General features: G+C 44.1%; 1 protein-coding gene across 6 annotated transcripts in view; it reads right to left on the reverse strand.

Annotated features, from left to right (window-relative positions):
- Window positions 1-11,227, reverse strand: part of Mctp (multiple C2 domain and transmembrane region protein) — a 490,516-nt gene extending 479,289 nt beyond the window's left edge. For all 6 annotated transcript variants that reach the window (XM_070091410.1, XM_070091407.1, XM_070091409.1 and 3 more), the window contains exon 1: window positions 11,121-11,227. In XM_070091410.1, the coding sequence (XP_069947511.1) occupies window positions 11,121-11,188 (68 nt within the window). In that variant the 5' untranslated portion in view covers window positions 11,189-11,227. The remainder of the gene's footprint in view (window positions 1-11,120) is intronic.
- Between the last annotated feature and the right edge of the window lie 3,773 nt (window positions 11,228-15,000).

Raw genomic sequence — 15,000 nt, forward strand, 5'->3', positions numbered from 1 at the left:
CTACATCAACTTATCTCTCTGTCTCTGTCTGTCTGTCTGTCTCTCTCTGCCTTTCTCTCTCTCTCTCTCTCTCTCTCTCTCATAATTTAAAAGTAATGTGAAACAATTATCGGCTGATTTGCATATAACTTGTCATTAATTAGTATATAAGTTAGTTTATAATTAAAAAAATGACTTCACTGTTTTCAATTTTTCATTTTTTCAGAATCATTTTTATTTTTTTCAGAATTTTTCCTTTTTTTCAGAATCACTATTTTTTTCAGAACCACTTTCACTTCTTTCAGAATCACTTTCACTTCTTTTAGAATTACTTTCACTTCTTTCAGAATCACTTTCACTTCTTTTAGAATCAATAATTTTTTTCAGAATCGCTTTCATTTATCTCAGAATCACTTTCATTTTTTCAGAATTTCTTTCATTTTTGTAGAATCACTTTATTTTTCAGAATTCCTTTAATTTTTAATAAATCTTTAAATTTTATTTAGGAATTTTTTTTTCAAGATAATTTTTCTCAGATTTATTTTCATCCTTGAGGATTTTTTTAAATTTTAAAAAAAATTTCTTTAATTTTCTTTTCTGAATCTCTCTCATTTTATTTCTCATCCAATTATTCTCCGCTGTTACCGTCTTCGTTGTCACACAATTCCGCTAGAAATGTGTCAGTTTCAACTATTTAAAATTTGTGGATGCCAGCTTTGAAGGATGTTTTGGAATGGTCATGGGATCACCCATGAAGGCACGTAAACAATATATCTAACACCCGCCCTAGGAGGTTAACATAGCACTCTCGGAGATTAACAGCATCAGCATGTGCATTTATTGTACAAAAATGGTATACAATACCAACAAGATGAAGAATTAGGCATACGTGCAACATCTGGGAGACGGTTCGAAATTCCTGTGGCTTTATTAATACAATACAAGAACATAAATGTGAAGACTGTAGAACTATGTACAAAAGATGAGGTAGTCAGTCCCTCAGTCTTGGTAAAGCGCACAGTAGTCTTGAAGAATCTGAAGCACAGATCAGATCGGACTCACAGGTAAGTACCCACGAGGGGCGAGGGGCAAGTGGGGACAGTGCGAAGAATAGACGGGGAGAGGAATGTCTTGAGTCGAAGAGAGAAGAGTCAGGACTAGACCCAACTGCTAAGCCTGGATAACAATGATAAAAGACGACGTAGAGACAACAGGAACTCTGTAGGAGCTGACTGCAACTTGCTGGATGGAAGATTGCTGCTTCTTGATGGTGATTGGTGGCTGCAGGCGACAAGGGAGGAGCTCAACGTTGATTGGTCATTTCATAATGGCTTGGTGGTTATCGAGAATTGTGGCGTTTTTTCTTAACGAAGTAATTTTCCGTGGTGAGTGTTGATCCATTTTCAAGTCGTTTAAAGCGTTGGGTAGGAATTATCATGAGACGAGTTAACAAGTGTCGATATCGAGGGTCTTTGATACATATTTCAAGATGCTTTATAAGTTCTGAAAGTTCACTGTTACCATCAACGTCAGGATGTTCAACAAACTTGACTGTTTTTTGGATGAGGTGAGATTTGAGTTCAGCTGGCTCCATTTCTTGAGGATAATTTGCTGTGGTACAGAAAGATATTTCACCCCAATCAAGATACTTGTCGTTATCTTCATCTAGTACAGTATTGGATCTTGGGTCTTGGGATGGTAGTGTTGGTGCTGGTGAATGTACATTTTCTACTTCATCTTCAATGGACGAATGAGAGGATGTTTCTGGTGGAAAGGCTTCTGATTGGTCGGTTTCTTTGAGGAGTGGAGGCGATGGAGGCTTCTCATTGGACGTTGTTGGAGTGACGTCACTAGTTGTTGATGGTGTTGGAGCTGCAGGCGTAGAGGTGTTGATTAGGTCATTGGTGAATTTTAGTATTTCTTCCGAAGGTGGAGATGCTGGGAATATGAATGATGACATATTATTTAGTGCAAATAACTCGTTGATGGTAGAGTTAAAAGATCCAGGTACAGCCATATTTTGCATGTGAGCGTATAGTAGACAGTAGTGGATCTTGGTTACGTCACATGCTGGAGGAGTGATGATGGTGGAGGCTGGCTGAGTAGTAGCTTGAAGTAATTTGGTAGTGTTAGCTTGTATCTTTGCAATTGCTGCATACGTTGGTGTGTTGCTAGTAGGTTTTTTCTTTGCTGCTTCTTGTGTTTTCTTCACAATATTCTTTCGTGTAGGACATTTTGCTGCCAGTGTATGGTGGTCGTTACTTTTACAGTTTAAGCACGATGGTTGTGGTGGAGTAGCAGCGGTGCAGGAACTGAAGGTGTGTCCCTCACTACCACATGTAGTGCAGAACTTCTTGTCTTTTACTGGACATGCTTTGGTGGTGTGATGGTAAGAATAACAGTTCCAGCAGTGTTGGATGTACTGATATCTCTCTGCTTCGATGTAGGTTGGACTGATGAAGTAGTAGTAAACAGCAAGACCTTCGTTCAGTGCAGTGGCAGCCATGTTAACGTCGGTGAAGGTGACCTTGAGCATGGACGATGCATTCGGGATTTTTGTGATGCTGTCAACAGTAGCCCAAGTATTTTGCGTTTCGATGGATGTCTTGAGTTCTGCAGGTGTTTGAGACGTCAGAATCTTGTCAAGTTTTTTAAGGAATACTGATTTCCTGGCCCTGAGGGCAGGAGATGACGTAACAGTAAACCCTTGAGCGGTAAGTGTAGTGGTGGCATCTGTAGTGAGTAGCTTCTCTGCTTCAGCATCATCGTGACACACAACAATGAATGCTTCTTTCAGGGACAAAATGGTGTTGAATTTAACTTGCAGTGCTCCTTGAACAACAGTTGCAAGAGCAATCTTCGTTGAATCATCAACGGTACCACTTGTTGGCTTGATCTTGACACGATTTGCGTAGCTCATCGTGCAATGAAGGTGAAGACGATGCTGGTAAAAGTTCCCCTCCCCAACGGGGAAGTCTGTCTCTGGCTGAAGCACAGGCATGAAGACTGACGCTTATATACTGGCGTCAGGTGAGGGACGTGTAGCAGACGAAGGCATTGTCACTGGTAGGCGGGATTCCCTAGTTATATAAACGCCAATCTTCAAGACTACGGTGTTCTTCAAGACTATGGTGTTCTTCAAGACTACGGTGTTCTTCAAGACTATGGTGTTCTTCAAGACTATGGTGTTCTTCAAGACTATGGTGTTCTTCAAGACTACAGTGTTCTTTAAGACTATGGTGTTCTTCAAGACTATGGTGTTCTTCAAGATTATGGTGTTCAAGACTATGGTGTTCTTTAAGACTACGGTGTTCTTCAAGACTACGGTGTTGTTCAAGACTATGGTGTTGTTCAAGACTACGGTGTTCTTCAAGACTATGGTGTTCTTCAAGACTATGGTGTTCTTCAAGACTATGGTGTTCTTCAAGACTATGGTGTTCTTTAAGACTACGGTGTTCTTCAAGACTACGGTGTTCAAGACTATGGTGTTCTTTAAGACTATGGTGTTCTTCAAGACTACGGTGTTCTTCAAGACTACGGTGTTCTTCAAGACTACGGTGTTCTTCAAGACTACGGTGTTCTTCAAGACTATGGTGTTCTTCAAGACTACGGTGTTCTTCAAGACTACGGTGTTCTTCAAGACAATGGTGTTCTTCAAGACTACGGTGTTCTTCAAGACTACAGTGTTCTTCAAGACTACGGTGTTCTTCAAGACTACGGTGTTCTTCAAGACTATGGTGTTCTTCAAGACTATGGTGTTCTTTAAGACTACGGTGTTCTTCAAGACTACGGTGTTCTTCAAGACTATGGTGTTCTTTAAGACTATGGTGTTCTTCAAGACTACGGTGTTCTTCAAGACTACGGTGTTCTTCATGACTACGGTGTTCTTCAAGACTACGGTGTTCTTCATGACTACGGTGTTCTTCAAGACTATGGTGTTCTTCAAGACTACGGTGTTCTTCAAGACTATGGTGTTCTTCAAGACTACGGTGTTCTTCAAGATTACGGTGTTCTTCATGACTACGGTGTTCTTCAAGACTATGGTGTTCTTCAAGACTACGGTGTTCTTCAAGACTATGGTGTTCTTCAAGACTACGGTGTTCTTCAAGACTATGGTGTTCTTCAAGACTATGGTGTTCTTCAAGACTACAGTGTTCTTCAAGACTACAGTGTTCTTCAAGACTACAGTGTTCTTCAAGACTATGGTGTTCTTTAAGACTATGGTGTTCTTCAAGACTATGGTGTTCTTCAAGACTACGGTGTTCTTCAAGACTATGGTGTTCTTCAAGACTATGGTGTTCTTCAAGACTACGGTGTTCTTCAAGACTATGGTGTTCTTCAAGACTACGGTGTTCTTCAAGACTATGGTGTTCTTCAAGAATACGGTGTTCTTCAAGACTACGGTGTTCTTCAAGACTATGGTGTTCAAGACTACGGTGTTCTTCAAGACTATGGTGTTCTTCAAGACTACGGTGTTCTTCAAGACTATGGTGTTCTTCAAGACTATGGTGTTCTTCAAGACTACGGTGTTCTTCAAGACTATGGTGTTCTTCAAGACTACGGTGTTCTTCAAGACTATGGTTTTCTTCAAGACTACGGTGTTCTTCAAGACTATGGTGTTCTTCAAGACTACGGTGTTCTTCAAGACTATGGTGTTCTTCAAGACTATGGTGTTCTTCAAGACTACGGTGTTCTTCAAGACTACGGTGTTCTTCAAGACTACGGTGTTCAAGACTATGGTGTTCTTCAAGACTACGGTGTTCTTCAAGACTACGGTGTTCTTCAAGACTACGGTGTTCAAGACTATGGTGTTCTTCAAGACTACGGTGTTCAAGACTATGGTGTTCTTCGTGACTACGGTGTTCTTCAAGACTATGGTGTTCTTCAAGACTGTGGTGTTCTTCAAGACTACGGTGTTCAAGACTATGGTGTTCTTCATGACTACGGTGTTCTTCAAGACTATGGTGTTCTTCAAGACTACGGTGTTCTTCAAGACTATGGTGTTCTTCAAGACTACGGTGTTCTTCAAGACTATGGTGTTCTTCAAGACTACGGTGTTCAAGACTATGGTGTTCTTCAAGACTACGGTGTTCTTCAAGACTATGGTGTTCTTCATGACTACGGTGTTCTTCAAGACTACGGTGTTCTTCATGACTATGGTGTTCTTCAAGACTACGGTGTTCTTCAAGACTATGGTGTTCTTCATGACTACGGTGTTCTTCATGACTACGGTGTTCTTCATGACTATGGTGTTCTTCAAGACTACGGTGTTCTTCAAGACTATGGTGTTCTTCAAGACTATGGTGTTCTTCAAGACTACGGTGTTCTTCAAGACTATGGTGTTCTTCATGACTACGGTGTTCTTCAAGACTATGGTGTTCTTCAAGACTACGGTGTTCTTCAAGACTACGGTGTTCTTCAAGACTACGGTGTTCTTCAAGACTATGGTGTTCTTCAAGACTACGGTGTTCTTTATGACTACGGTGTTCTTCATGACTACGGTGTTCAAGACTACGGTGTTCTTCAAGACTATGGTGTTCTTCATGACTACGGTGTTCTTCAAGACTATGGTGTTCTTCAAGACTACGGTGTTCTTCAAGACTATGGTGTTCTTCATGACTACGGTGTTCTTCAAGACTACGGTGTTCTTCAAGACTATGGTGTTCTTCAAGACTATGGTGTTCTTCAAGACTATGGTGTTCTTCAAGACTACGGTGTTCTTCAAGACTACGGTGTTCTTCAAGACTATGGTGTTCTTCAAGACTATGGTGTTCTTCAAGACTACGGTGTTCTTCAAGACTATGGTGTTCTTCAAGACTACGGTGTTCTTCAAGACTATGGTGTTCTTCAAGACTACGGTGTTCTTCATGACTACGGTGTTCTTCATGACTACGGTGTTCTTCAAGACTACGGTGTTCTTCATGACTACGGTGTTCTTCAAGACTATGGTGTTCTTCATGACTACGGTGTTCTTCAAGACTATGGTGCTCTTCAAGACTACGGTGTTCTTCAAGACTATGGTGTTCTTCAAGACTACGGTGTTCTTCAAGACTATGGTGTTCTTCAAGACTACGGTGTTCTTCAAGACTATGGTGTTCTTCAAGACTACGGTGTTCTTCAAGACTACGGTGTTCTTCAAGACTACGGTGTTCTTCAAGACTATGGTGTTCTTCAAGACTACGGTGTTCTTCAAGACTACGGTGTTCTTCAAGACTATGGTGTTCTTCAAGACTATGGTGTTCTTCAAGACTATGGTGTTCTTCAAGACTACGGTGTTCTTCAAGACTACGGTGTTCTTCAAGACTATGGTGTTCTTCAAGACTATGGTGTTCTTCAAGACTATGGTGTTCTCATCAACTCCAAGACCGAGGGACTGATTACCTCATCTTCGGAATAAAGTTCAACAGTCTTCAAACGGCATCCTTGTATTAATAAAGCTACTGGATGGCGGAACATCTACAAATAAAGATACCCAGCCTGTGTCCTGCTTCAATAAAGATAATTTTCTCTATTCGCATTATCGCTAAACTTCAAATGTGGCGACGCTGCTCTCCATCTTGTCTCATACCAATCTTAAAGTCGTAATCCATCTTTCCCGTCATTCCATACAATGTGATCCACCTTGTCAAACTCCTTACCTAGGCCCATGAAAACTGCAAAATGCTCTTTTTACCTCGCGTAAGGTTTAAATATTTCTTTCAATCAATGCTCACCAGTAGACAATCCCCCATTGAACTCAAACTACCTACAGTCAAATTAAATTATTCCATCAGATTGTTTTTAATACACCAGTCGTGCTTCTGTCCCTCTCCCCCTCCCCCCATAAAAAATAGAGGAAACACATTTACAGTCATTCACTAAAACTCTATCTCGCCAAAAGCGTGCTGACATTACAGTTCAGATGACTCTCCGAACTGCAACGTGCAGTTCGGAGAGTGCAGGCACTCTACTATATACATCCCTTCTATATATCACCTAGTTATATCCTCTTATATATCTCTTAGTGTATGTATTGTTATTTATTGTTATATATCACTAAGTGACATAACAATAAAGTGATCATTCAGCATCCCATCATGAACGATGTATCAACATTATGAACAATGTATCAACATTATGAACAATGTATCAACATTATGATCAATGTATCAACATTATGAACAATGTATCAACATTATGAACAGTATATCAGCGTAATGCTTTAATTTCTCTGGTGAATATACCAAATGAGCGTTATTTGTCCTGTTTTAGTATTGCCTTAGTTCAACCAAAAATGAAGTAATAGTAGTAGTGGTAGTAGTAGCAATAGTAGTACTGATAGTAGTATCAATAGTAGTAGTAGTGGTAGTAGTAGTAGTAACAGTAGTAGTAGTAGTAGTGGTGGTAGTAGTAGTAGTAGTAGTCGTAGTAGTAGTAGCAGTAGTAGTAGCAGTAGTAGTAGTAGTAGCAATAGTACTAGTGGTAGTAGTAGTAGTAGTAGCAGCAGTAGTAGTAGTGGTGGTAGTAGTACCAGTAGTAGTAGTCGTAGTAGTAGCAGCAGTAGTAGTAGTAGCAGTAGTAGTCGAAGTAGTAGTGGTGGTAGTAGTAGTAGCAGTAGTAGTAGTAGTAGCGGTAGTAGTAGTAGTCGTAGTAGTAGCAATATAGTGGTGGTAGTAGCAGTAGTAGTAGTGGGAGTAGCAATAGTAGTAGTGGTGGTAGTAGTAGTAATAGCAGTAACAGCAATAGTAGTATTAGTAGTATCAGCAATAGTAGCGGTAATAGTAATAGTAGCAATAGTAATAGTAGCAGTAGCAATAGTAGGGGTAATAATAATAGTAGCAATAATAATAGTAGCAATAGTAGTAGTAGCAGCAGTAGTAGTAGTAGTAGCAATAGTAGCAGTATTAGTAGCAGTAGTAGTAGTGGTGACAGTAGTAGCAGCAGCAGCAGCAGCAGCAGCAGCAGCAGCAGCAGCAGTAGTAGTAGTAGCAATAGTAGTAGTAGTAGTAGTAATAGTAGTAGTATTAGTAGTAATAGTAGAAGTAGTAATAGTAACAGTAGTAGTAATAGTAGTAGTAATAGTAGTAGTAGTAACAGTAGTAGTAGTAGTAATAGTAGTAGTAGTAGTAGTAGTAGTAGTAGTAGTAGTAGTAATAATAATAGTAGTAGTAGTAGTAGTAGTAGTAGTAATAGTAGTAGTAGTAGTAGCAGTTATAGTAATAGTGAACGAGGTGCTGGGGCAAAGCAGCGCTCATTTCTTATCTCCCTTCCCTTCTTTCTGTTTCTCTTTCCTTCTCTCTCCCTCTCAACCAGTTCCCGGTACATTAAGTTGACCATCAACCACTCTCCCACCACCCAAAACTCTCCAAAGTTACACCAACTTGACACAAAATTAAGATTTCTTAAGGACTCACAGGGAGCCAATACTGAACTTAACCAGCTGCTTCAGAAAGTTGGTTTCGTGTCCCCCAGCTGTCAAGTGCTGCCAGGACTACTTAAAACTTTATACTCCTCATTTTATATCTAACCCACTATTTTTTTTAATTTCGTTATCATTCGCCATCAAATTTCAGCATAAAGGTAGGTGAATTATGTGATAATTTACTCATTATTTTGGTTATTTTGCGTGAACATTATTCATTGTGGGATTAGAAGAGAAGATTAGATCCTACGTCTGTTTTGAATCAGTGTGTGTATTGTTGCAATTAATGCATTTAGAAATATTTGATAAACTGTGGTAACGGTGGGGTTAGAACCTATGGCGAGCGAGTCGTAAAACTCCAGGCCAGTGCGTAAACCACAGGGCCACCTGGCTACAATAAGATTCGTCCAACATGTATATTACAGTTTCGTGAGTCATATTATTATTATTATTATTATTATTATTATTATTATTATAATCAAGGGGGAGCGCTATACCAGTAAGATTATGCAGTGACTGTTGGGGGATGGGAATGTGGAAGGTATTCAGGTTTAATTCATGGAACAGGAGCACAGATCCAATTCCCTAGATCAAGAGCCCCTCGCCAACATCAAGGAACCTTCCTTGAGAGGTCGTGAGTCATAATATTTGACACTGGCACCACCCTCAGCAAATTGCCAACTCGACAGGTCAGTTCGACCTGTCAACAAAGAGGTGCCTCAGGGTAGTATTCTCGGCCCTCTGCTTTTCCCTCATATACAACAGTGACCTTGAGGAAATGGTATGGTGATACCGACAAGATGTGGAAAAAGACACTTATGTACAGTTCAGGACATTTATTAAAGGAAACGTTTCGCCACGAGTGGCTTCTTCAGTCCTAATACAGAGAAAACTAAGAAAACATTTATATATATAGTGGCAGGAGTCAGGTGAGGTGATGCGTGGGTAGAGGTGGTAGTAGTAATAGTAGTAGTAATGGAACTAAGCAGGTCCCTCTCTTGCCTCACCTCCTTAGTTCCATTACTACTACTACTATTACTACCACCTCTACCCACGCATCACCTCACCTGACTCCTGCCACTATATATATAAATGTTTTCTTAGTTTTCTCTGTATTAGGACTGAAGAAGCCACTCGTGGCGAAACGTTTCCTTTAATAAATGTCCTGAACTGTACATAAGTGTCTTTTTCCACAACAGTGACCTTCTCAAGGCACCTCAAAAACTTACACCTGGTCTGTTTGCGGATGATGCAACTTCTGTCATCTCCCATTTAAATCTGAATTACATTTTACGAAATAACCTGTGACTTATATCTGTTATATTCATGTTCTACTAATACTGTATATAAGACCCTTTGAAAATACAATAAAAATGAAAAAAAAAGATATGAAAATTTTATGCATACAGGAATATAATCAAAGTTTTGTCCGAGACACTGAGCGCTTTATGAGCTTTCAGAATTATTATGTCCTGGACAATAATACTGAAATATAGATTGCCATTGTAGTGGTATTTGAACGACATTTGTGATAAATACTAACATGTCGTAATCATAACTCAAAGAGTTGACGTCAAACACTGCAAACTTTACCATTCATGTAAGTCAACTTAATGAATCATCCAGTAGTTGTAAGTTCATTTGAAGATTATCTTAAATCATTTGTATATTGTACATTGTAGAAGTAAAGATTATTATTTTATCATTATCATGTCTAAACCCCAATGAACTTGAATATATTTCCAAAGTTTCTTTTAAAAATTAAATCTATTTAATTTGGTGATATACACGTAACATGTACCGTATATGCCACCTTTATATCAACAATGTATCTCTTAAATCTTCTGTACCATAGTATGTAATAAAATGTTCCTATTGGTAAAAAAAAAAAAATATGAAAAGATGGGGTGGTAGGGGAAGTGAAATATTCAAACGGCTTCAGGAAGAAATCCAAATATTCTTCCTTGAAGCCTTTTTATCCACTTCTCCGAGGCTGTGGGTCCCACAATTTACACCAGAGGTGGACCCCATCCTATATATAATATATAATATATATATATATATATATATATATATATATATATATATATATATATATATATATATATATATATATATATATATATATATATATATATATATATATATGTCGTGCCGAAAATGTAAAACTGGTCACTTAGCAAGAACTCATTTAAAATTAAGTCCTTTCTAAAATTTTCTCTTATACGTTTAAAGATATATTTTTTTCATTAATGTTAATGTAAAAATTTTTAATTTTGCTCCAAAAGAATCTTAGAAAACTTACCTAACCTTATTATAACAAGAACAATTTATTTTAGCCTAACCCACCTAAATATATTTTAGATTTGTTTACAATAATTTAATACTAAACAAACACAATGAAATATATTTTCTTCGTTAGGTTCAGAATGATTTTGGCGAAATTATTGCATGCACAAATTTTCACTTGTCCTATATGGCAAGATGAGCGTTGCTATTTAAGCCAAGATCGCAAGTTCTGCCTATTCGGCACGACATATATATATATATATATATATATATATATAAATATATATATATATATATATATATATATATATATATATATATATATATATATATATATATATATATATATATATACCTTTATACCATAAAAAACAGTCGATAAAACGGGAAATATTGAAGGAAAACCCTGCTATTAAAACTGTGACAATCAATTAAGAAAAGGGGCGTTTACCTCTCGCCGGAAGTGGACCGGGTACGGTGGATGAGGTCGGTGGCTGACTTTGAGAAGGAACGTCGCATTGATCCACTCTGCTCACCATGTTCCCGTCTGCTGGCCACCTCTGCAACAACACAGAGATACATGGTACAGTTTTTTTTATCCCACATTGTAACACACACACACACACACACACACACACACACACACACCACACACACCACACACACACACACACACACCACACACCACACATCACACATCACACACACCACACACACACACCACACACCACACACACACACACACACACACACACACACACCACACACCACACATCACACATCACACACACCACACACACACACCACACACCACACACACACACACACACACACCACACACCACACATCACACATCACACACACCACACACACACACCACACACACACACACACACACACACACACACACACACACACACACACACACACACACACACACACACACACACACACACACACACACACACACACACACACACACACACACATCAGGATAAATGCACTGAAAAACCACTGGTCTGTAGTCGTCCTGGATTATGCTTTAGGTCACTTTGGAGTTAGTATGTAAAGTGAAGCCAAAAACAGGCAAAATGAATTTCAAGAAGCCTCATCAAGCTTTCACTCAGCTGAAAGTGTCACATGAGGTCACTTTCTAGCAGAGACAAGTAGACAATGATTAAGATGAGGTCACTTTCTAGCAGAGACAAGTAGATAATGATTAAGATGAGGTCACTTTCAAGCAGAGACAAGTAGATAATGATTAAGATGAGGTCACTTTCAAGCAGAGACATGTAGATAATGATTAAGATGAGGTCACTTTCAAGCAGAGACAAGTAGATAATGATTAAGATGAGGTCACTTTCAAGCAGAGACAAGTAGATAATGATTAAGATGAGGTCACTTTCAAGCAGAGACAAGTAGATAATGATTAAGATGAGGTCACTTTCAAGCAGAGACAAGTAGACAATGATTAAGATGAGGTCGCTTTCAAGCAGAGACAAGTAGATAATGATTAAGATGAGGTCACTTTCTAGCAGAGACAAGTAGAAAAACGAGGTCACTTTCGGTCGCAGACAGGTAGATAACGAGGTCACTTTCCAGCATGTACCACGTAGTAAATAAATCAGGAAAACTAAAAAAAAATAAATTGACTTCGCTTCCTCCTCCACCACCCCTCCACCCCCACCCTCCCCTACTACCACCCCTCCACCCCCACCCTCCCCTACTACCACCCCTCCACCCCCACCCTCCCCTACTACCACCCCTCCACCCCCACCCTCCCCTACTACCTCCCCCCCACCCTACTACCACCCCTCCACCCCCACCCTCCCCTACTACCACCCCCCTCCACCCCCACCCTACTACCACCCCTCCACCCCCACCCTCCCCTACTACCACCCCTCCACCCCCACCCTCCCCTACTACCACCCCTCCACCCCCACCCTCCCCTACTACCACCCCTCCACCCCCACCCTCCCCTACTACCACCCCTCCACCCCCACCCTCCCCTACTACCACCCCTCCACCCCCACCCTCCCCTACTACCACCCCTCCACCCCCACCCTCCCCTACTACCACCCCTCCACCCCCACCCTCCCCTACTACCACCCCTCCACCCCCACCCTCCCCTACTACCACCCCTCCACCCCCACCCTCCCCTACTACCACCCCTCCACCCCCACCCTCCCCTACTACCACCCCTCCACCCCCACCCTCCCCTACTACCACCCCTCCACCCCCACCCTCCCCTACTACCACCCCTCCACCCCCACCCTCCCCTACTACCACCCCTCCACCCCCACCCTCCCCTACTACCACCCCTCCACCCACCCCTCCACCCCCACCCTCCCCTACTACCACCCCTCCACCCCCACCCTCCCCTACTACCACCCCTCCACCCCCACCCTCCCCTACTACACCACCCCTCCACCCCCACCCTCCCCTACTACCACCACCCCAACACCCCCACCCTCCCCTACTACCACCCCTCCACCCCCACCCTCCCCTACTACCACCCCTCCACCCCCACCCTCCCCTACTACCACCCCTCCACCCCCACCCTCCCCTACTACCACCCCTCCACCCCCACCCTCCCCTACTACCACCCCCCTCCACCCCCACCCTCCCCTACTACCACCACCCCTTCACCCCCACCCTCCCCTACTACCACCACCTCCACCCCCACCCTCCCCTACTACCACCACCCCTCCACCCCCACCCTCCCCTACTACCACCCCTCCACCCCCACCCTCCCCTACTACCACCCCCCTCCACCCCCACCCTCCCCTACTACCACCCCCCTCCACCCCCACCCTCCCCTACTACCACTCCACCCCTCCACCCCCACCCTCCCCTACTACCACCACCCCTCCACTACCCTACCCTCCCCTACTACCACCCCCTCCACCCCCACCCTCCCCTACTACCACCCCTCCACCCCCACCCTCCCCTACTACCACCACCCCTCCACCCCCACCCTCCCCTACTACCACCCCTCCACCCCCACCCTCCCCTACTACCACCCCTCCACCCCCACCCTCCCCTACTACCACCCCTCCACCCCCACCCTCCCCTACTACCACCACCCCTCCACCCCCACCCTCCCCTACTACCACCACCCCTCCACCCCCCCTCCCCCCCACCCTACTACCACCACCCCTCCACCCCCACCCTACTACCACCCCTCCACCCCCACCCTCCCCTACTACCACCCCTCCACCCCCACCCTCCCCTACTACCACCACCCCTCCACCCCCACCCTCCCCTACTACCACCACCCCTCCACCCCCACCCTCCCCTACTACCACCCCTCCACCCCCACCCTCCCCTACTACCACCACCCCTCCACCCCCACCCTCCCCTACTACCACCACCCCTCCACCCCCACCCTCCCCTACTACCACCCCTCCACCCCCACCCTCCCCTACTACCACCACCCCTCCACCCCCACCCTCCCCTACTACCACCACCCCTCCACCCCCACCCTCCCCTACTACCACCACCCCTCCACCCCCACCCTCCCCTACTACCAGGGCCCCTCCACCCCCACCCTCCCCTACTACCACTACCCCACCCTCCCTTACTACCACCACCCCTCCACCCCCACCCTCCCCTACTACCACCACCCCTCCACTCCCACCCTCCCCTACTACCACCACCCCTCCACCCTCACTCTCCCCTACTACCACCACCCCTCCACCCCCACCCTCCCCTACTACCACCACCCCTCCACCCCCACCCTCCCCTACTACCACCACCCCTTCACCCCCACCCTCCCCTACTACCACCACCCCTCCACCCCCACCCTCCCCTACTACCACCAACCCTCCACCCCACCCTCACCTACTACCACCACCCCCACCCTCCCCTACTACCACCAACCCTCCACCCTCCCCTACTACCACCAACCCACCACCCTACCCTCCCCTACTACCACCACCCCTCCACCCCCACCCTCTCCTACTACCACCACCCCTCCACCACCACCCTCCACTACTACGACCACCCCTCCACCCCACCCTCCCCTACTTCCACTTACCCTCCACCCCCCTCCCCTACTACCACCACCCCTCCACCCCCTCCCTCCCCTACTACCAACCCTCCACCCCCACCCTCCCCTTCTACCACCAACCCTCCACCCCCACCCTCCCCTATTACCACCAACCCTCAACCTCCACCCTCCCCTACTACCACCAACCCTCAACACCAGCCTGACCCCCCACCACCCCCCCACCCCCCCCAGCCCACCCTAACCCCACTCACCACCTTCCAACCCCCACTCTAACCCCACTCATCCCCTTCCAACCCCCACCCACCCCATCCCACCCTAA

This window comes from Cherax quadricarinatus, chromosome 35 (genome assembly GCF_038502225.1).
Source record: "Cherax quadricarinatus isolate ZL_2023a chromosome 35, ASM3850222v1, whole genome shotgun sequence".
In the NCBI taxonomy this organism is placed as follows: Eukaryota; Metazoa; Arthropoda; class Malacostraca; order Decapoda; family Parastacidae; genus Cherax; species Cherax quadricarinatus.